Genomic DNA, 22,804 nt, shown 5'->3' with positions numbered 1-22,804 from the left:
CTGGGACTCAGTTCTGCCGATGCCCCACCTCCATTTCTGAACTCCCAGGGCCTCTGGTCCTGGAGAGGAGGGGCTGGTCCGGGGGGCCCCACCTTCCTTCTCTCCAGCTGTTCCTGATAATTCGAGAACTGTCCCCGGATCTCATTGGTGGAGGTGCAATATTTTTTCCAGTGGTGCTCCTTGAAATTTTCCATCGCCAGCCAACACACCTGGGGCAATAGCTCCTCAAATCTCCTCATCTGGGCCCGTAATTCTGTAGGAATTGGGGGTGGGGGACCAGGGGTGAGCACAGAGCAGAGCCAAGTTGCTGTGGCAATCTCTCCAACAAAGGCTCAAAGCAGCTTCCCAAAGAGAAAGGCTTGGTCTACAGTGTGGTAATAGTTATTCCATCAAAAGGGGTCCTGTGGTCAAACCAGCATTAAAAGTACTGGACTAAACAAGTTCAAAGGACTTCTTTTCTACCCTCTGCAGGACTTTCCAGTGCTTTCAAAATGCACTGCATCTTTCAGCAGTTCTGTCTCATCCATTCTCTCTTCAAATATTGCCTTGACTCTAAGTCTCCTCCTCTCCCTCCCTCCTCCTCTCCTCTCCCTAGCTGCATGCCAGACCTACTCTTTCTTCCATTTCTCTCCACCTCTCTCCCGTATTTCCATTTCTTTGTTTTTCTGTGCTGCATTTTGGTTATTTTCTTTGGTATTAAAGCCATTCATAAGTTTAAAATTTCAATGATTTATTTTTCCAATATAGAAGTCTGATTTGGTTCTCTTTCATATTTACTTGGCCATTTTAATAGTCTTTTGCTCCTTACTCAAGTTTCCAATTTCCTCTTTTATTTAACTCTAAATAAATACATTATTTTATATTCTGTGTCTGATACATTCAATATCTGAAGTCTTTACTGGTCTCATTCTGCTGCCTCATGCTCAAGGTGCCTTTTTCTGTGTGTGTGTGTGTGTGTGTGTGTGTGTGTGTGTTTTACGGTGAACTCTTTTTTTTTTTTTTTTGCGGTACGCGGGCCTCTCACTGTTGTGGCCTCTCCCGTTGCGGAGCACAGGCTCCGGACGCGCAGGCTCAGCGGCCATGGCTCACGGGCCCAGCCGCTCCACGGCATGCGGGATCTTCCCGGACCGGGGCACGAACCCGTGTCCCCTGTATCGGCAGGCGGACTCTCAACCACTGCGCCACCAGGGAAGCCCTGTGGTGAACTCTTATTCTGGGCATTTTATTTGTGGGAATCCCTGGAGGCCTGAACTGAAGGTGGGCTTTTCTGGAGAGGATTTGTAGTATCTCTACTAAACAAGCATCTGGGTGTGACTAACTCAAAATCATTTTAAGCTAAGGTATCAGCTAGAGGTCTTATGGATGATCCACAAACACAAAGTTGAATTTAGGTTTGTCTAAATGTGACTTCAGGTTTAAACACCACATAAGAGCTGGCTTATAGCTATGGATTTTCAATGGAGTTTTTCTTCTTCTTTATCCAGTGCCACGGCTTATAACAAGACAGTTTCCTTCTAGTCACTGGGGGAGAAGGGGATATGGTTTCTGTCTCATTCTCCTTACTATGCAGATGGAGCCCTGTGGAGACCCAGTTTTCTGTGGCTTGTGCCCTTTCAGACTGCCCACCTTGGGTCATCGGGTGCTTGGTCTCTGTTCCCAGTGTCCTGGAGGCCATGGAAACAGAGGCTCAGGTGGACCTGGGAGTCAGCAAAGCCCTCATGGCAATAGCCAGAGTCACTGCTCAATTTATCTCTGATTTCCTATTCTCACTTAATCTTGGAGCCCTGTATGTTTCTTACTTTATAGCTAGCTCATCCATGCATTTAAAAGTTTACCGCAAAAGTGTTATATCCAGGATTTTTACATGTTTTCAGTGGGAGAGTTGGTCTGGATACTGGACTCCCTGAAGGAAATGGAAGTCTTCATTTAATGTGAACTGTCAATCTGCCCGAGAGGGACATAACCTGCAGCATTTCTCAAACCCATCTGACCAGGGAACCCCTCTTTTGAGGAAGATCACATAGGATGGGCTCCCACAGAGTTCACATGGGGAAACTCTGAGCTAGAGAAACAAAATGCTGCCCGTAGTTTCAGTTCCAGTCATTCTACAGCTACAGTAATGAGAGCCACTGCTGTGATTTCCCCTGCATATGGCAGGGCTGTGAGGGGCTTAATCCTCAAAAAAGCCTTGCCTGGTGGGTATTATCCTTGTCTCCATTTACAGGCAAGAGAAGGTGACTCGGTCAAGGTCATATGGCTGGGAGATGGCAGTGCTGGGTCTTGACCCCAGGTCTGGCCGTCCCCTAATCCTCTCCCTCTTCTACCCGTGCTGCCCCTCAACCAACACAGAAGGCCTGTGATGGGCTCTCAGGTTCCCTGCCTTACAAGCAGAAATAATCAGGACTTATGACTGCATAAAACACACCTAGCTGTGGACATGGAGAAATAGGAACGGGGGCGGGACCTATGGGTATGTTTTCACAGCTCCCTTTAGGTCGTTATAATAAACATAAACGGCAAGATGTATCCTGCCTGCCTCTTTTCATGTCCCTATTCTCTAGGAGGCTATGTCTATCAAGTTCATCATAGCCCAAACCCAGCACAGGCCAGGCATACAGTAGGCACTGTGGAAGGATTTTTCAAATGATTAAACACAGAGGCACCATATGACCCAGTAATTCTCCTCCTAGTTATAAACCCAAGAGAAATGAAATCACACATCCACACACAATATGCACGTGAACGTTTGCAGCAGCAGCATCCATAATTGCCAAAAGGTGGAAACAACCAAATGTCCATCACCGAATGAATAAATAATACTGCATGACTCCATTCATGTGAAAGCCCAGATAGGAAAATCTATAGAGACAGAAAGTAGACTAGTGGTTGTTTACGGCTGGGGACGTGATGGAGGGACAGTGGGCTCTAAAATTCACAGTGGTGATGGTTGTACAACTATATGGCTATATTAAAAGCCACTGAATGGGTGTAAAGTGTACAATTCAATGCGTTTTAGTACATGAAAATTAAATAAAATTAAATGTATTAAATTCATTAAGTGAATGTTTCCATAAAGCTGTAAAAAATATCTATTCAATGAGTGAAACATTTTTAGTGATACAAATCACCATATTTCTCGAGGAAAGTGAATTTTTTTTGGCATTGTTGTTTCTCCCCAGTTAAATCTGATCAAGGTTTTTACCTAATTGTAAGATGTCAGCTTTTCACAGGGAGGCTCCTTTGCCTCCCCAGTGACCTCCAGGTCAGGAAGGCATCATTCAGGCCGTGAGAGGCTCTGTGCCCCCAACCCCACTGGCCTGCAGCCCATCTGCTGGCCACACCCACCTATGAGGCAGGAGTTGTGGTACTCATCGGCCTGGCTGTGGTACACCAGGATCTTCCTGCTGACGTTCTCTGCGCACTGGTCAAAGGTTCCGTACATGCAGTCGGGCCTGGTGATTGAGTGCTTCTCTTTGTGGTAAAACTCCTGCAGGAAAGGGTTGAAAGTGTGGGTGCCAGGCCCCTCCCCAGGGGGCTCTGGCCCAGCATCTTGGCATCCTCCACTGTGCTCTCCTCACCCCCTGGCCTTCTCTACTGCTGTCCTCTCCGCCAGGGTTGCTCCTCCTCCCTGTCTGTCCTTGTCACCACTGTCAGTATCCCAGGGCTGTGCGAGGCATGAGCGAGCCAATGGTATAATTCTAGGTATCTTTCAAGAATAAAATGGGTCTTCCACCCACCAGGCCGAGAGCTTTCTCTGAAGCGCCAAGCTGGGCCACTAATACGGATGACCCAGAGCTCTTCTCTGAAGACTCACAGCCCAGGGGGAGGCAGGCAGGAAGCACACAGACACCCCTGTGTGGGATGCACTGGACCAGGGCCCTGGGTCGCTCCTACTAGAGGTCCCCAGCTCCCACGGCCCCACCCATCCCTCTGTGGTGCCACCATGTCTGTCATCCTCTGCTGGGTGCCGGCCTCTCAGGGACAGAGACGGGGCTTGTTCCTCTTGGCACACCCGGTATCTGACACACAGTAGCCAAGAAATGGTTGGTGGCTGGATAAATGGGTAAATGAATGGATGAGCTTGAATTTCTAGGATGAAAGACAGCACATGAGGTGACAGAAGCTGGGTAGCGTGGTCATGGGGGCTGCAGTCCCCTTTGTTCAGTTTCACCCAAAGGCCATTATCAGCAGAAGGCAGGAGGCAGAGCCCACTGGGGACGTGTGACCAGCGGATGGCAAAGGGGCAGGTAGAGCCCTCACCTCCACCACGGTCAGCAGGTGCTCGTTGCTCTCCCAGAGGAGGCTCAGGACGATGCCTTTAAAATCCCTGCAACACACAGGAGACAGATCCCTGAGAGGACTTGTCTAATCACACTAAATGGTGTGGACAAAGCCAAAGGGACTGAGCATTCTGAGTACTCAGCAACCCGGCCGGAACTGGAGTTGGACAGCTCGGGATGCCCAAGCATGTCCCCACCTAATATTTCTGTTCATCTAGTTTAATGCCTCTTGCATGTGACAAGCTGAGCTTGGCAGCTTCCAAGTGTCTCTGTTCTCTTTTGTCTTCATCACTTCTTGTAATTACTCATTCCTGCCCCAGGGCCATTTCTCACACTGATTCCTCTCCAGGGAACACCAACTTTCCTCTTGGTCACGTTTGTTCCTGCTCTTCCATAGATCCTGGCTCAGTGGTGATTCCTGACTGCCTTGTTCCAATGCTCTTTGTGGCCCTCAGCTTTACAGCACTCCCCACAGGGGGACTGGGGACTGATCTGTGTGACTGGTCATTAGCCCCATCTCTCCCAGCACCTGGTGAAGTCCACCAGGACACACACTGTGTGTCTGTTTTTGTTCACCATGGAATCCGCTGTCCCATCCCAGTGCCTGCACCTATCAGTGCCTCAGTCTTGGTTGAGGGAAGAAAGAATGATTTCTTATAAATATTAGTCGAACGAGCAAGACTGCCTGTAGGGCCAAACATCCTCTTTCTGGTACCTCTGGCCTTTGGGTTGACTGTGCGCACACGAGGTCTTTACTGAACAAACCTGCACAGATCCAGTGAATATTCCTGTCGGTTAGGTCAACTGCCTCAACAGTAAGACTGAAATAAGGGACAGATGTGTTAGAACTGCATGTACCTGTAGGACAGCTATTTTTTCACAGTTTCTATAAAGTGATGCAGTGACTGCTTTACACACACATCAGTTTTGGCATTTTCTAAAATACATGTATATTAGTCATGTGATCTTTCATTTAAAAATTCATTCATCATAATTAAAGAAAATTAGAAATAAACTGAAAAGCAAGAAGAAAAAAATAAATGCTAACATTTTACTGTATTTCCTTCTGCTGATTTTTAAATTGGTCTGGAACTAGGTTCATGGGCATTTTACATTCTGCACACTTAAAAGTGTTCCCCCTACATTATGATATCATTTTAAATGGCTGTGTGACACCATCGAGTATGTATGCACCGTGGTTTACAATCCCCCATTTTTGGACCTTTAGGGTATTTTTCCCATTTTTAACTGGGATAAAAAGTATTGCATATGGTTTATCATGCAAGCGTTTTCTTCTTCATAGATGGTTTCCTTGGTAGAGGGACCCACGGACCTGCACAAAAGGCATAAACTTATGGCCTTCACTATACCTTTCCCGACTGCTTTCTGGAAAAGTAATTTGCTGTCTGTTGACCTTGACAAAAACTCTCCCCTCGAGCAAACGTTAGGCTCCTCTGCATGCTTTCACTATACTTTCCCAAATACTTTTCCACTGTGTGATTCATGACCCTGGCGTGATTTTACGAAGGATAATTTGGAACCTCATTGGCTTCTTGGGGAAACAAGATCTCCCCAAACTGGAGGGGAGACCCCCCCACAAGACCTCTCTCCCCCACCACGCCTATGCTCCTTCTTCCTCCTTTTGCCACCTTCCACCTTCCCTTCAGTTCCCTGGTTTCCTTTGATATGACCCCTTCATAGCCCTACCTCGCCTGTCTCTCTGTCCACCCTGCCAGACCTCTCCTTTCCCACTCCAGCCCTCAACTCCCTACAGTCGCATGACCTAAATTCAGGCGTCCTGTCCCCATCAGGGCTCTCAAGGGACAGAGGAACTCCTGAAAGCAACTGCCTGAGGCTAAAGAGGAAAAAGGGCTAATTTGAAAGAGGCTGGATGTTTCACCCGTTCATATGCACTCTAGAATTCGGAAACTCTTGTTAAGTATACTTATTTTATGGCAATATAATTATTTGTGTGAATTCCACAAAAAGCTGTCCTCCTTGTAACAGGACGTAATTGGAAACATTGATGTATAACCAAGGCTTTGACTGAAATGTCATATGGACAACGATGCATAGGATCAGATGTGACCAAACAGTTTCAAGAAACTAAGGTTGACTTCATGGAGACAGTGCTTCAGAGCCCTCTTGGGAAAACCCACCTGGCACCTGGCTTATGAGGTTCCCAGCCTCACAGGTGAGTAAGGAAAACCTGAAGGTACTGTGGGGACCTCAAGGAGAGAGGCTTTCACCCAAATCTATAGGTACTGCAGGTGAAATCTGACTCGCCTTTTTGGCTTCAAGAGGCTTTTAAGAGTCTAATCTGAGATTCTTTTTGAAAAGTTCCAGCGACGCAAACGTAAAAAGTTTAGGTGGTCAGTCACCACGCTTGCTGCACTTATGTAAATAATCAGGCAAAGCTAATGAGACCAGACTTGTTTTGTAAACAAGAATCAAAAAGAAGGGCGACATAAATTTTATGTTTCAGTGGGAAACTATAGCACTCTCTCGTGATTAGTAGATTCTATCCCTATTCATTGGCTTTGAGGTTTTGTGACCTCCCTGGAAACTGGCATGGATCTCGCTGTCATGTACGTTTTGTCAGTTCTTACCAAATCTCAATTCTCCTAGTCTCCTTCAATATCTGGCTACAACTCTCCACTGAGAGCTGAAACCTGACTATCTAGGTCCCTGTTGGGACTCGAGGTTGTTCTGTAGCTGGCTTTTCCTCCAGGGTCCAAAGAAGCCCTGCCAGCTGGAGTGGGGTGATGGGCAACTGGAATGCCAGGAGCTGCTCCCGAGTGGGCCCCTCTGGGTGCTTCAGGCCCAACATCTAGAAAGCCCCTTGACTGGTTGCCCTACTACCAAGTCTCAGTAGATGGTTCAGCTGGCCCTTAAGGAACAAAAGGTGACTGAATAGAAATGAACTTATTGTTCAAAGGAAAGAAGAATGGCTTCTTGGTGAACGTCTAAATTTGGTGGAAATCTCTCTCAATAAATTTAGGTGAGTTAGGCTGAGACAAACCAATCTTGACTCTTACCCATCCCCATGCCGACCTCTCCTGCTCTGCGCCCTACTTCCCATTTCCCTTAGCTGAGTTAGATTTAGCTGCCCCCTGACAAAGATGACAGGTTAAAATGGAGTTAAAGGACATGGCATTGACACTTACTCCGCCGGAGGAGGTGGCTTGTCTCCGAGCACCTGGTACTTTCTATCTAGTCTGTTGGGCTTGGCATACCGTGTGATGCTGTGGGGCAAAGGTGTGTCAGTGCTCTGGAGGTTGGAGATGAACGCAGGCAGACCTGAGCCCGCGTGAGCCCCCGCTCCGGGCCTGCCTGTGCGGCCCCGCGCTTCGAGATGCTCCCTCCCCCTCGGCAGCTCTGGAGACAGCCTTATCGCGGGGCTGAAGCCCTGACCACTAAAACCCACACAAGGCTGCCGACAGTGGTTAAGGGACAGAGGTGCTCGGGCCCAGAAATCTGTATCCTTTTCTGTGGTGAGGACCCAAAGAAAACTAGGTTGAGCCACATGTAGGGTTGCCAAATTTTCAAATAAAAATACAAGTTAAACTTGAATTTCTTAATACAACACTGTAAATCAACTATACAACAATAAAGTTTTAAAAAGAACTCAAATTTCATATAAGCAATGAGAAATTTTTAGTGAACATCCCATGCGATATTTGGGACACACATATATAATATTAAAAATACGTGTTGTTCATCTGAAATTCAAATTTAACTGGGCATCCTGAATTTTTATCTGGCAGCCCTAGCAACATGTACTTCATTCGTAACCACTGAGAGACTGAATATGCAAATGGACAACAGCTGGACCATATGTAAGTAGAGAACTCTGGCCCATAAGCTGCAACAACCTGCCTAGGACACCAACCCCTTAGCTACAATAAAAAACTCAGGAAGCCGGCTTGTGGAAGTCTGACTTGCAGGAGGACAGATCGCTATTTCTAGCGGCAATCCAGGAAGCCAAACAATACCATGGAAAACCACCCAACTCCCGGACAGGTTCCCAGGGTGGGAGGCCATGCGAGCCAAGCCACTGCGCGGGGGTGAGCACAGACCAGTCTAAAGCCGGTGTCAAAGCCGGCCCCTTGTGGGGTCCCTTGGAGTGTCAGGGCTGCGAGCACAGGAGGTGCACTCTGAGGACATGGTCTGGTAAAGGGTGGCGGGGTGGGGTCTGAGGCGGGGAGATCGCAGGCAGCCTAGCCTTTCTACCTCGCTGCCAAGGTGGTACTGGCAGTGGACAAGCCCTTCTTCACGGAGTTCTCTGCCCGGCTCCGGAGTCGCTTCAAGCCTTTGGGTGACAAGCACCCAGGACAAGAACAGAGAATCCAAGGTGAGGTGGGGCCGGGTGGCACCACCAGCTGCCCCACCACCGGTGCCCTGAGACCTGTTTGCCGCTACCTGTTTGGGACCGCTCTTTGTCACACTGCTGGGTTGGACATTTGGAGTCAGGAAATCTGAAACCAAAGGAAAGGATGTGAGCTTTTCCCCAGTGACCACGAGCACGGCTCAGGCCAGGCACTGGGCACTATCCCAGTTAGCCCACGATGCCACGCGAGTCTGCCCAATCGTGAGCCCCACTTCAGAAGAGGAAGCTGAGGCTTTGAGAGGAGAAGCCCCCGCATAAGGTCACAGCTGTCAAGGGTGGGCTCACATGGGGGCTGGCTCCCGAAGGCTCAGGGCCCCACTGTGCACACCCGGGCCACTCACTGCAGGATCCTCCTGACCACCTCCACAGCTGGGTCTTCAATCAGGGACTTCCCCATGCGGCTTGGCTGGGTGAAGGACTCGGGGGTGACCACGTCTACCTTGGCCTCTTCTTCATGGGCTTCTGAAGACACCAGGATGTCACTCTCTACCACCAGGTTGGTCAGGATGTTGTCCTGAAGGCCAAAGATCAGGGCCCGATTGTGTGGGTGGCAGGCAGGCAGGCAGGCTGGGTTCCCGTCCCAGCACCACCTTGCCCAGGTGCTGTGGCTGGAGGCCAGCTGCCTGACCTCTTTGAGCCTCCCTTTTCCCTTCCGTGAAGTAGCAGTGATCATATCTACCTTAGAGGGCTATTCATTCATTCATTCATTTACACGTGCATGCTTCAAAAATGTTTCTTGAGTGCCTGCTTTCTGCAAGCCTCTACCTGGGTATGGGACACAGGGTGAAGAGCCCACATGTGACCCTTACCCTCTGGAGCTTACAGTCTGGTCAGAGAGACAAGACATTTATTTGACCACAAATAAATGGTCAAAAATGGGGCCAGGGCTTCCCTGGTGGCGCAGTGGTTGAGAGTCCGCCTGCCGATGCAGGGGACACGGGTTCGTGCCCCGGTCCGGGAAGATCCCACATACCGCGGAGCGGCTGGGCCCGTGAGCCATGGCCGTTGAGCCTGCGCGTCCGGAGCCTGTGCTCCGCAACGGGAGAGGCCACAACAGTGAGAGGCCCGCGTACCGCAAAAAAAAAAAAAAAAAAATGGGGCCAGTGTTATGAAGGGGAAGTTCCAGCGTCTTCCCTGAGGCTGAGGGTCATGGACCTGTAAGGCCACCCGTAGATGTGCCCAGGTGGTGTTTCTGACCAACGGACGAGAGAATGAGTACATGGATGAGTGAGTGGCCACCTCCCCCTCGAGTTAGACCTTAGAGAAAGGGTGGGAGTGGTGGCCCACCACGAGTGCTTAGGTGAACTGCTCCCTATTTTATCCTGCATCTTGGCTCAGTGCTAGACTGTAAGCACTGTAAGGGAAGGACTCCAGCTGGACCCCTAAGTTTCACCTTGTGAGGCGCAGTGCTGATGGTGTGATGGAAGCTTAGCACTAGTGGCACGGCGGGAAGAGCCTCCCCAAAGAAGGAAGGGCTGGTTCAGAGCGTGGCAGTGTGAGGCAGGGCCTGAGGGTGGCCAGAGCAGAACTTGAGGGGTGTCCGCTTATGCTCCCATCGGCTCTGTCACAGCCCTTCTGGCAGCTGGCTGAGCACCTCTGGTGTTTAAAGCTTGGTGAGAGAGGGTGGGGTGAGGGCGACAGGTTCTGCCCTCTTGGGGCACACCGTCTAGGCGAGACGGCTCCTAAAAGGGAGACCTCACTGCATGGTCTGTGGGCTCATGGGGAAGTGGGACATGCCACCAAAACCAGGGGGTGAGAGAAGGCCTGGGGGAAGAGACCTCTTACGGGGGCCAGAGAAATGAAGTGCCCATGGAGGGCAGACCTTGGAGGAGGTTGCTGCGCAGGTCTAGGTAAAAGGTCTGGATTTTGTCGCAAGGGCAGGAGAGTGACACGGGAAGACTAGCCTTGTCCAACATGAGGTCTGGCTGCAGCTCTGGGAATGGATCATGGGGGGAAGTGAGATGATAAGGGCAGCCACGTGGGCAAGAGACGGGGGGTTGGACAAGGCCATGGGGGTGGGGTGGAGAGAAGGCGGTGGCTGCTCATGGCAGCGGGTGGGAAGGAAGAGGCTGAGAGGTGAGGCTGCCCTGAGAGCTGGTGGGCCCTGACGGCGGGAGGAGGTGCTGCCAGGAGGCGAGGGGCCTCCTAAGAGACCAGTGCAGGGAAGTGACCCATCTGGGATTTGAACCCAGATCTGACTCCACAGCCTGTGGCCTTTCCAAGGCATCCCAGCAGGCCTGACTTCCAGCAGTGGCCTGGGAGATCTTCTTGCCTTGGGCTGTGCTGAGCCCTGCGGGTTTCCTGGGAGCCCGGACCCAACAGTTCAGCCGCTCTTCCCCATGGCCACCCCATCCCGTTCCTTACGGTAAGGACCACTTGAGTCACAGATACCATGTTCAGCTTGCAGTTGAGATACTGAATCCTCTGGCTCAGTTTTTCTTTCCAAGTTCGAACAAGGCCAAGGAGGTCTTCTGTGGTCACTATCTAGAGCGAACATGGAGGAAAAAAGCCACAGGAAGCAGGCTGCGGGCAGGCAGGCTGACTCCATGTGAACTGCAGGAACCGGCTGGCTGGCAAGGACACCTCTTGGCTCCATGGAGGCCCCTCACTTGCAGGGAGGGCCCTGTGGGAGTGGGGAGCCCTGGGCTGGCTCTCTCAGGTGGCTCCACTGCAGCAGTGGATCCTTCCCTGATGGGGCATCGGGAGTTCTATTCCTGGTTCTATGGGTTTGTTCTGGGCAAATGATTTAAGCTTGTTCTACTTAGTCTCCCCATCAGTGTGATGGGGACACAGTATGTTCCTTAGGATCTCTTCTAGTTCTAATGCTCTACGTGTAGAAGGAAATATTTGGCCCAAGATGGCGAGGGCGTGTAGGCGTGAAATGGCCACAGCCTTTCTGGAGGGTGATCTGGCTATCAGATCGAATACGTCAAATACATGACCCCTTAGAGCAACAATCCCACAGACCATACCTTGCAGGGGGCAGGGAAGCACCCGTGAGGATGTTCACCTTCCCCAAGCAGCCCGCACAGCGCTCAGTGGTCCCCACACATTGCTCCCTGAATGGCTCACTGACCTAATGGGTGACCCAGGCCAGGTGGCGCCTGGCCTCTTCCCACTCCCTTCATTTCCAGTGCACCCTGAATCCCACCCATTCCCCCCCTGCTCAACCCCGGGATTGGAACATGTCCCTGCCGGAGTCTCGAGTGGTGACACTATTCGGTCTTGGCGCTCTGCCTCATTCCTACCTGCCTCCCTGCCTTTCTGCACCCAGCAGCCAGAAGGTCTTCTTTAACGTGGCACTGAGCACACGGCCCTGGGCACACCCTTCCCTGGTCCCCACTGCCTTCACCGAGCACCTGATGCATTGCTTCCGCCTCCTGATGACCACGCGGCAGGTGAGTCCAACCAGTGTCCTCCGCCAACACAGGACCACCCGCCCGCTCAAGCAAATGCTCCCCACCCCATGCCAGGGTCTGTGCAAGCCCCCTGGTACCCTGCCCACTGCCCTGACACATCAGATAGGAAGTGAGGAAATGTGGGAGAGCAAATGCTTCTGCTCTGAAGAGAGAGAGTTGTCCCTAAACGGCCTGCTGAAGCGGTCACAGCAGATTAAGCTGGTTTTCCCCTGCTCCCCCCATGTATGTGTAGAAACATCTGCACGAAAACACAAGAGGTTACACGGGACCTCCACTCTGTGCTTTGTGGATGTTCGAACTTTTTTCACCAAGCACATGTAACTATGCAAGAAAAAGCAGTAAAGATAGAAAAATAAATGTCCTGTCAGTGCTAATAACAATAAAACCTCAACTTAGTCACTGAAATGGAAGACAGAACCCCTGGCCAGAACATCTGGTTCTCGAGTGCCTGGCTGAACTGTGGAGAAAAGATTACTTGGAGTGGCCAGGGTGCAGGTGGCACAAGGGACAGAGACATGCACTAGAGGCAGAAAAACAAGCAAGTCAACAATGTAAACACGCAGAGACCCGCTACGCTGGTCAGGGCCTGGCAGGCACCCGGAACCTCGCTTCTCCCAGACTTTGCTCCAATTTGGACTTTTCACAGCTTATACACAGAAAATGGAAGTAACCAATTTATGTGCAATGGTTAAAACAAAAGGAAAATCGAACAAAAGGTGGTTGTTCAGAGGGCAGAGTCCTGCCTCTGTTATTCATCCAGGGCTGCGTTCCAATTACAGGGAGGGAGGCCTGGTGACATCAGAGGGGGAGGGAGGCCAGACTCAAGCCCCTGTGCTCACTGGCCTCAAGATGCCTGCCTGGGAGGTGCTAGGGGCCGGGGGCAATGGCTGGTTTCTCTTCTCATCCTTAATTCCATTGAATAAAACAGGGGTTAAGTAGGAAGGCTCAGAGGCCCCGCTGGTGGTGGAGAAATCTTGACCACAGATGTAAGTTTATTTCCAGTTTACGATTCTGGCCTGATGCATCTTTACTATTCATAACTTAGTATCCACTGAGCACTTACTTTTTCATCTCCCCTTGAGCTTCGGCACATTTGCACCTTGCTTTGAAGCTGTTCCAGAGAAGAATTTAATCCATCTGTTTGCAAATTGGATTTTGCAACCTAGAAAAACCAGAGGTTCTGAGTTTTGTTTCTAGAATACTTATTTTGATCAAGAAAATGTTCCGCAAATCATTATCTGAGAGGTGGATTAAGTACCGAAAAAATGAAATCGGGGGAACAATGCACAGTCATATCAGAAACTCGATCAATGCAAATTTAAAGGACTTTTTTTTACTGTCAAATAGTAAGTTTTAAAAATAAAACTGGTGACCTGCAGTACTGGTTGAGGGCGTTAGGAGGACACACTCATGCCCTATTGGTGAGGGGATGTCTGTACAAGCCACCTGGAAAGTACAAAGAGCCTTAAAACATTCATGCTCTAACCCAGTAATTCCAGCTCTGGGAGGCACCCTATGGACACCATCAAAGTTTCCAGTGCAAGCATGTCTAACACACCATTGTGTATATTATAAGTGAAACCCACCAGATGTTCCTCCAAAAAGGAATAGTTAAGTAAAAATGGCAACACATTAGGGAGACAGAAACCATCAAAGTGATGTTTTTGAAGAAACTTTTCAAGATTATACAGCTTAAAAAATTGTAATAAATAGCACCCTTCCCTTGTCCCCACTGCCCCGACCCTCACTCCAGCACCAGGAGCCCAGCTCACACGGCCCTGCTGACCCGGCCCCCGCTCCAGCCTCATTGCTCCCCACTTTTTCCTGCTCGAGCTCTCTCTCCCCTTGGCTCCAGCTCCCCAGGATTTTTTTCACGATCTCTCCAGGACACTGCTCCCCACCCTCCTGCCTGGCTGGCTCTTCCTTCGCCATCAAGCCTTGGGAAACACCACTTTCCTAGTCCAGGTGAAATCCTCTCCTCTACGTCCCCACGCACCTCACGCAGCCCTCATGGCCTCTGTAGCCCAGAGGGCCTGGCATGTCTAAGGCCTGAATTTCTGGTGTCAGTCAGACCTGGGTTCACATTTTGGCTCCACCATTTAAGAACTCTGTGTTCTTGCCCTAAGTCACTTAATGACTCTCTGCCTCAGTTTCTTTATCTCTAAAATGGGGATAAGAACGGTACTTGCCTCACACAGCTCTTGTGAGGACTCACACAGTTAATCAAAATAAGCCCACTGGCAGGCCGCATGGTGCATAATAACTCAGTGGATGTTAGAAACTATTACGATTTAATCTCTGACTTCCGGGCTGGAGTGCAAGTCCCATGGGGCAGAGACCACAGCAGTATCCCCAGCACCTGGGACAGTGCCTGGCATGCAGGTGTGTGTGATAAACATCAAGGCCCATGGGGCAGATGAAGAATGAATCTGTCCTACCTCGCACTTGATTTTCACTTGCAGATTTGTCAGCAACCGCTGGATTTTCTCTATGAAAATAAGGTCCACAGACAGGTTATGGAATTTACTTTCAAACTTGTTGATGACATCATTAGCCTGAAAGAAAGAGAAAAAGTAAAGGAGTGGGGCTTAATTTGGAACTTTTGGACTTTAGAAGCAGAGGGGGACAGGCTCAGCTAATGGTTGGAAAGGGGGCTTGACCAGCCTATCAGGCAGTGAGCAAGGCAACCACCTTGTAAGCGGGTATGACGGGAGCCTGGCTAGAGGTCGTGGTGGGGCCTGCTCACCTGGTCCAGGTACTCGCTCTCCATCTTCTCCATCTTGATCATGATTAAATTTTCAACAAACTCTATCCGGGCAGCTTCCTTCTCCAGTCGATGACACAGTGAGTCAATTTCTTCAGAAGAAAAGTTGCCTCCCTCTGAGAACAATCTGAAAATAATTTGGGAGAAATAAATCCACTGATCAGACCTGAACCTTTCCACCCAATCCAAATACTGTGGTTGACAAGGCTTTAGATTAAAAGTACAAGACCATGGAAAAACAAATGCAGGTAGCTCAAGGGCAGAAGCAGGGAAACAACCCAAATTTCCATCAAGAGATGAATGGATAAACAAAATGTGGTACATCCACACAATGGAACATTACGGAGCCTTAAGAAGGAATGAAATTCTGACAGATGCTGTGACATGGATGAGCATTGAAGACATCATGCTAAGTGAAAAAAAAAGACACACAAAAGAACAAATCTGGTGTGATTTCACTTCTACGAGGTCCCTAGAGTAGTCAAATTCATAGAGACCGAAAATAGAATGGTGGTTCCCAGGGGCTGGGGGAGGGCGAAATGGACAGTTAGCGTTTAGATTCAATTTGTGAGGGTGAAAATGTGCTGCAGGTGGACGGTGGCGATGGCAGCACGACAGTGTGGATGTACTTAATGCCAGTGGACTGGACGCCTAGACGGTTAAAATGGATCATTTTATGTTACGGATATTTTGTCCCTATTAAAAAACGGAGAGGCCAACAAGACCACCTCTCAACAGAGGAAGCCCAGTGGCCCACAGAGGCCCCAGATGCTGGCTCTCACCTGCAGTGCCTGACAAACTCAACGTTGGTGTAGCGAAGCTTGCCCAGGCTCTCCTCCAGGTACTGGCGGAAGCTGCGCAGGGACAGCTGGACGACGTCGACGTAGCTGAGCAGTTCCCGGTGCAGAGTGCTGCTAAGAGTGACCAGCCTGGGGGACACGGGAGGGCAGGGTGGTGACCTGGGCACGGGCGGTCAGCCTGGAAGGTGGCTTGAGCTCCACATGCCATGCCCAGCTGTGGGGTCACCAGAACCACTGCCTGTCTTCTCTGGGTAGAAAAAGAGGCCTTAGAAGGAAATTCACGATGCCAGTGCATGTGGGGCTCTCAGTGAGCTGGACCAGAGGGCAGCCCCTGCCACCAGATTGCTAAGAGAATCCCCAGGTCCTACTGGCTCCGCCCCCTCCTCCCTCCACCCGCTCTAACTCACAGGCACCTCACCTCAAACCCCTGAGGGGCCTCCTGGGACCCCTCACTCTGCCCTGAGAGCAGGGCATCCCCACCTCGAGCCGGGCCAGTGCTCCTCTCCGCCGGGGGAACCCTGCCCCCTCCCCACCTTTCTCCATCCCAGGCCCGAGGGCCTCCTGCAGGGAGCTCTTCCTGACTTCCCCTGATAGGAGCGGCCCTTCCCACCATGGACGTTTCAGGGCACATCGTCCGCACCCCTGCACTCTGACCACGGGCACCCTTTTCTCTCTTTGGCTGCTCCCCCCACCCCAGCGCCCAGCTCCCCGCCAGATGCTTCACACAGCTGCACCCTTGCGAAGAGGTGAAAACCCTTCTGGAAACCCTGACCCTTCTATTACCCACAAGGGGTGGGGTAACCACTCCTCTGAGAACAGCCACCTGGTGGGGATTCTAGGGCCACGAGGCTGCAGCTGAGACCCCCAGTGCCCTTACTTCTGGCTCTTGGTGGCGTTCAAGAAGATGTGCTCCATGTCGTAAATCTTGCGCTGGAAGTCTTTGCTCCTCATGTTCTGCTCCTCTTGGAACTGACAGAACATCCTCCTCTCCTTCCTCAGCGTCTCCATCACCCCCGCACAGTGGCTGTCCAGCCGCTCTTGGTGAAGCAAGAGTTCGGCTGGAAAAGGACAAGGGGAGATGAGGCCCTCCAGGATCTCAAGCCAACTCAGGACAGCGCTTTCCTGGACAGTGATGTGCCTCTCCCAGGCCAGCTACAGAGCAGGGACCTTTCAGGCCAAAGTCCCTTATCCTGTCCCCACTGCCCTCCCCAGGGCCTGGCCTGGGAATGGACACAGATCTCAGGGAGGCCAATATGAGACAGCCCTGGGTCTTTAACTGGAGAGGAGGATCTGGCCGGCTGTGATCAGCGAGGTGCCTGCGGTGGAGATACCCTGCCTGCAGCAGAAGGGAACAAAGCCTGGGAGACGGACAGCACCTCCCACCCCAGGAGCAGGTGGGATGGGTGTTGGGGAGGGCAGGGATCTCAATGCGAAGGCCTGGGAGAAAAGAGCCAGCACAAAGCTGGGCAGTTGGCATGTGTCCCTTTATATCAGTGGCTTCTCATTTCCAATGAGCCTCAGTTACAATGGACTTCAAGAGCTCCATCAGAGGCCTTTAGAGTTAGCAGAGAGTCCCAGCTCATTTCATCTCACCTCCTACTGCCTGGAGTGGAGGAAGTGCTATGGTCTCAGCTCTGCCAAAAACAAATGGTGGGATTCTGGGGCTTTGCTTCTCCAGCCTCGTTTTTCACATTATGCACTGGCCCAGGAGCCAGGGAAGGGGAAGAAAACCAGCCTTCAGGGAGCATCTTTGTTTATACTTATAATTAATGCACACATTTCCCATATGAGGACAACGGGGTTCCAAAAGTGAAGCTGGTCTCCCAAGGCCACAAGCATTGGGCCTCTGGAGTCCACACTCTTTCGCTGCTCCAGGCAGTAGGAGGTTGGGTGGGGTCACGTGGAGGCTCTCTGGAAGCTTTCAGGGTCAATAATGGAGCTTAAAGTGTGACTCGAGTAAAAACCTGACAGGAGCCGTTGAAGGGTCCAAATAAAAGTGCCCTCCCTCTGATTAATGGAGCCCTCTGCCTTAGAGAGAAATGGCATGTCTTTTTAAGTGTTAAAAATTATAAGCTGAAAATAATGGCTACCACTTTTGGAGGTTCTGGCTTATGCTAGATGCTCATGATTCCTCACTGTACCATTTCAAGGAGAATTAATTACCACCAACAGCATGCCTTCTGCAGGTTAGGAAGGGATCAGAGAGGTCAGGTAACCTGCCCAGAATCCCACAGCTAGACAGGTTGAACCTGTTAGCTCTGATTCCTGAACTAGAGGCTTGCCTCTAGGGTATCTGCCATGCAGGTGTGTGTCTGACAGGTGTGTGAGCATATCTGGGATCCACAAAGCTAAAATAGGACAATACTCTTCATTTCAGCATCTAACACCTTCTTTAAAAAAAACCTTAAATGAGGATTCTGAGTACAACCTTCTCTGCCAACCTGGGAGGTACGAACCCTCACGCACATCTTCCAGCGTGTGATGACAACATGCTAAGCATTGCGTGGTACAAGCTGCTAATGAATGTAGGGCTGCAACGGCACAGACACCGGGGGTCTGCAGTACCTGCCCTGACGTTGTGGATGTCCTTTTCAATGAGCTGGGCTCTTGGCTGGTGCAGGTGCAGACGCAGCTCCAGTTCTGAATCCAGCTCATTAATCTTGGTGGCCACGATGACCCGGGCATTGAGGGCACATTGGTCAAACCACTTCTCTAAGTGCTCAAAAAAGCCAGCTCGAAGCCTAAGGGAGAGACCAGCGAGGGTCAGCAATTGTGACCAGGGAGATATCTTTCCACACCGATGCTTAAAGTGTTTCCCCCTTCTACTCCTTCTTCCTTATTTTATTTCCCACTACACTGTATCTCTTTGTTTGGGTGGACAATCATTCATTTAGCCAGACCCCCTGTTGAAGGACATTGGATGGTTTCCAACCATTTGTTCTTACAAAGAAGACTGCAATGAATAACCTCGTACATATGTCAAGTGTAGAACAATTTCTATAGGAGTAAATTCCCTGAAAGGGAACTACTGAATCAAAGCCTGAAATACATTTGTGGATCTGGTAGATACAGCCAAACTGCTTCTGTTGCAAGGCAACTTGAACTCCCATCAACAATGAATAAAAGTTCCTATTTATCCATAGCTTCAGAATGTATTGTCAAACTCTTGAATTTGACAATTGTCTCATATTATGACTGAGATTGAGCATATTTTCATGTGTTTAAGACTATTAAATTTCTTTTTCTGTGTACTATCCATTAATATCTTTTGTCCATCATTCTAGTGTGTAGTTGTCTTTTTTCTTATTAATTTCTAGAATCTCTTTATGTATTGGGAACATGAGGTCCTTTGACTGAGATGTGAGTTGCAAATATTCTTCCCAGTTTATTATCTCATCCCGTTAAAATGTAGAGTGATCTTCTTGGCTATATATTGTTAAGATGTTGGTTCTCTCCAAATGTATCTACACATCCAATACAATAACAATTAAAAGCTCGGCAAATGTCTTCTTTCGGAAACTGATGAGCTGATTTCAAACTTATATAGAAATACAAAGGGCCAAGGAGAGTCAAAACAATCTTGGAGGACGTCAAGGTTGGAGGACTTACACCACCAGATAATAAGACTTAATATAAAGCTACAGTAATCAATCGGGGGAGGTGGTGATGCGAGGCCTGGCAGAGCCGTGGAGAGAGGAGAGTCTTCTCAAATGGCCTGGGGTCAACTGGTTATCCATATGGGAAAGAAATGAATCTGACTTTTACCTCATACATAAACAAAAATCAATTCCAGTTGAATTGTACATCTAACTATGAAAGTTTAAAACTATAACATTTATGGTAGATAACACAGGAGAATATTTTCATGACCTTGAGGCAAGCAAAGATATTTTAGATAAGACAGAAATTACCCTAACCCTAGTGAAAAAAACTGATGACTAGGACCTTATTAAAAGGATTTCTGTTCATCAAAAGATACCTTTAAGAGAGCAAAACAGGCAAGCACAGTGAGCGGGATGAACATTTGCCATGTATTTAACTAATAAAAAACTCATATCTGAGATCAATAACTCACATAAATTAATAAGAAATAAGATAGGCAATCCACCAGAAAAAAAATGGGCAAAAAATTTGGCTAGGCATTTCACAGAAAGATTACTAAACGGCCAATAAGTATATGACAAGGTACACAGCATTGTTACTCATCAGGAAAATGCTAATTAAAACCACAATGGAACACCACTACACATACACCAGAATGGTTAAAATAAAAACTACTGACAAACCAAGTGAGGATGTGGAGCAACTGGAACTCTCATACACTGCTGTAAACTGTTAAAACAAACCCACTTTTGAAACCTCTTTGGCAGTACCTTTTGGTTGTATCTCCTCTGAGACAGATGGACACACATATAAGTCAATTTCCCAACAATTCCACTCTTAGTTATATAGGTAACAGAAATGTATACACATGTTCACCAAAAGAAGCCGGATATAAAAGAGTACATTCCATGGGATTCCATTTAAGTAAGTTCAAAAACAAGTAAAACTAATTCAGAAGTTAGAATATTTGTTATCCTTGGGTAAGGGAGGGCAGTGACGTGAGATGGGTACATGAAGGAGGTTGGTAGTGCTGTCTTTCCTGTGGGTACTGATTACTGGGTGTGTTCCCTTTGGGTAATTAATTGAGCTATATGCTCATAATTTCCATACTTTTCGGTATGTATCCTATGCTTCAACATTCAAATCCAATCCGTTGAACACAGAACTACTTTTTTGGTTGGTCCCAAGGCCAGATGGCATAGTGTTTGGTTCAAGACTCTGGAATTACAGGGTCTAGGTTCATATCCTGGATTTAACTACTTCCTATCTCAGAGATCTTGTTGAAGTTATAAATTCTGAGCTTCAGTTTCTAGAATCACCTGTAAAATGAGCTAATTACAGTACCCCTCTCTTACTTATTGAGAGTATTAAACTTTCTCAATAAATATTAGCTCCGATGGTGGTCCTTGCTTTTCTTCATTCCCTGGTCTATGGAGAGGGCAGACAATGGCCTGTGACAGAGGAAGGAGGAGGATGAGGTTCAAGTCAGAAGACATTTTCAAGGTGAGATGATGCTGAGGTGAAGGAGAATAGAGTCCAAAGGCCTGACTTTACTCCTTCTACTCCCTGCCTCTGGTCTCCTGTCCATGTGTAAACATGGGAGGTAGACTAACCAGGTGATCTCTAGCTGGTTAGTCCTAGCTATGACACTGTAGTATCAGGAGGGCAATGCAAATGCTATCCAAGAGCCAAATGCAAATTTTCACATTTGTTCCAATTTCAAACATAAAGGACCAGAAAGAAATTTGGGAGTTAGGGGCAGTAGATATTCAGTGGTAAAATTATTCTGTATTCTTCATTGTACTTTTTTCAATTTTCTACATTAAATGTGTCACATAACCAGAGCAAAATACCATACTGATATACTCATAACTATGGTCTATATCTATATAATTTTCCTAAAAAAGAAAAGAAAAGGAACTCTAATATTAACAGACATGCCAGGATCTAGAACCCAGAAACACCTTCTAGGGAAAACCCTGTTTCCTCTGTATTGATACAAGGCCCAGGCCAGCAAGTCATCCTGGGACAGGCAGAGGGCTCTCTCTCACAGAGGATATCTGTGACTGCGAAAAATCCCTGGACATCTGCTACTTTGTGTTGTGTTTCTCATGTCTACCCTCAGTTACCTACGTGTTTTCTTTTCCAAAACGAGTCCAATCTTCCATTATATTATTTCACCTTGTTAATAAAACTCAAGGAGAATGAGAATAAAAGGGTTTTTTACTCACTGTTTCTTAATTTCTAAAACTAGTCTGGATGGAATGATCATTTGTTCTAGGACCTTGGCACTGGAAGTGTCATTGAAGAGAATGGCAGAAAGGTTGGAATGGGGCCTCTTGCTACTCTCTTCTTGTTCCAGGGGCAGGAAGACAAAGTAAGTGTTCCCACTGGGCGTTGTGAAGGACTCCATTTCCTCATGGGAGACCGCTCCCAGACTCTCTTCCTGGGCTCTGACCTAAGCAGAAAACAAGACTTTAGATTTGCCATCATCAAACAGACTTGGTGATCCCTACCACAGGTTCCGTGACATCAGCGGTTGTAAACCTGTGGGACAAATCTTGCCTATGATTGCTTTTTGCCCATACAGTGCCTTTTAAAATTGGGAAATTCCACCTAAAAATCTGGATTTCTGATTTCTTTTTAAAATCAGAAAATCTGGAAATTCTGAGCCTACATTCCCACAGGGCATTGTTGGCTGGAACTGAATAATGGCTGCATGGTTGCCATCGACTGAACGTTGATGTCCCTCCAAAATTCATATCCCCAGTGTGTTGGTAATTGCAGGTGGGCATTGGGAGGTTATTAGGTCATGTAGGCAGAGCCGCCCCTCATGAATGGGGTTAGTGCCCTTATAAAAGAGATCTCAGAGAGCTCTTGCCCCTTCCACCATGTAAGGACACAGAAAGAAGGCAGCCGCTTGTGAACCAAGGAGTAGGCCCTCACCAGACACTGAAGCTGCCAGCGCCTGGATCTTGAATTCCCAGCCTCCAGAACCGTGAGAAATAAATGTCTGTTGTTTATAAGCCACCCAGTCTGTGGTGTTCTGTTAGCGCAGCCTGAGAGGACTAAGACAGTAGTCTCTCTCATGTGTCACTGTTTTACACTTGGTGTCCAGCCCTCTTTTCTATTGCATGCCTGTGGGCATTTGAGTTTGGGGTCCCTGTTCAAAAAGAGGCCTCATATGCCAATTCTTCCACAGCAATATAGGAAAAGAGTCTTTTGCAATTTCATGATTATGGAATTCAAATTACTGTTCTGTGAGTTTGAATGTGTTTTGAGGACAAGATTTATTTATTTATTTATTTATTTATTTATTATTTTTGTGTGTGTGTGGTATGTGGGCCTCTCACTGTTGTGGCCTCTCCCGTTGCGGAGCACAGGCTCCGGACACGCAGGCTCAGCGGCCATGGCTCACGGGCCCAGCCGCTCCACGGCACATGGGATCTTCCTGGACCGGGGCACGAACCCGTGTCCCCTGCATCGGCAGACGGACTCTCAACCACTGTGCCACCAGGGAAGCCCGACAAGATTTATTAATATGAGAG

At 48.7% G+C, this 22,804-nt stretch overlaps 1 protein-coding gene across 5 annotated transcripts in view; it reads right to left on the bottom strand.

Moving 5' to 3' along the window:
* Positions 1-22,804, bottom strand: part of CCDC180 (coiled-coil domain containing 180) — a 56,421-nt gene that overhangs the window by 8,470 nt on the left and 25,147 nt on the right. For 3 of the 5 annotated variants that reach the window (XM_089913446.1, XM_089913447.1, XM_089913442.1), the window contains 15 exons: positions 21,488-21,714; positions 18,219-18,394; positions 16,531-16,711; positions 15,636-15,782; positions 14,836-14,980; positions 14,528-14,644; positions 13,153-13,251; positions 11,035-11,154; positions 9,012-9,184; positions 8,703-8,758; positions 8,514-8,592; positions 7,448-7,525; positions 4,261-4,327; positions 3,346-3,487; positions 93-253 (listed from right to left, as the gene is read on the bottom strand). In XM_089913446.1, the coding sequence (XP_089769572.1) occupies positions 93-253; positions 3,346-3,487; positions 4,261-4,327; positions 7,448-7,525; positions 8,514-8,592; positions 8,703-8,758; positions 9,012-9,184; positions 11,035-11,154; positions 13,153-13,251; positions 14,528-14,644; positions 14,836-14,980; positions 15,636-15,782; positions 16,531-16,711; positions 18,219-18,394; positions 21,488-21,714 (1,968 nt within the window). The remainder of the gene's footprint in view (positions 1-92; positions 254-3,345; positions 3,488-4,260; positions 4,328-7,447; positions 7,526-8,513; positions 8,593-8,702; positions 8,759-9,011; positions 9,185-11,034; positions 11,155-13,152; positions 13,252-14,527; positions 14,645-14,835; positions 14,981-15,635; positions 15,783-16,530; positions 16,712-18,218; positions 18,395-21,487; positions 21,715-22,804) is intronic. The other 2 variants (XM_089913444.1, XM_089913445.1) reach the window with 2 other exon arrangements.

The sequence above is a fragment of the Delphinapterus leucas genome, chromosome 6, assembly GCF_059928025.1.
Source record: "Delphinapterus leucas isolate spDelLeu-1000000601 "Yukka" chromosome 6, BTC_Dleu_Yukka2, whole genome shotgun sequence".
Lineage (NCBI taxonomy): Eukaryota > Metazoa > Chordata > Mammalia > Artiodactyla > Monodontidae > Delphinapterus > Delphinapterus leucas.
Note: the sequence above shows the minus strand (reverse complement) of the source record. Positions and strands in the feature narration are given on the sequence as shown.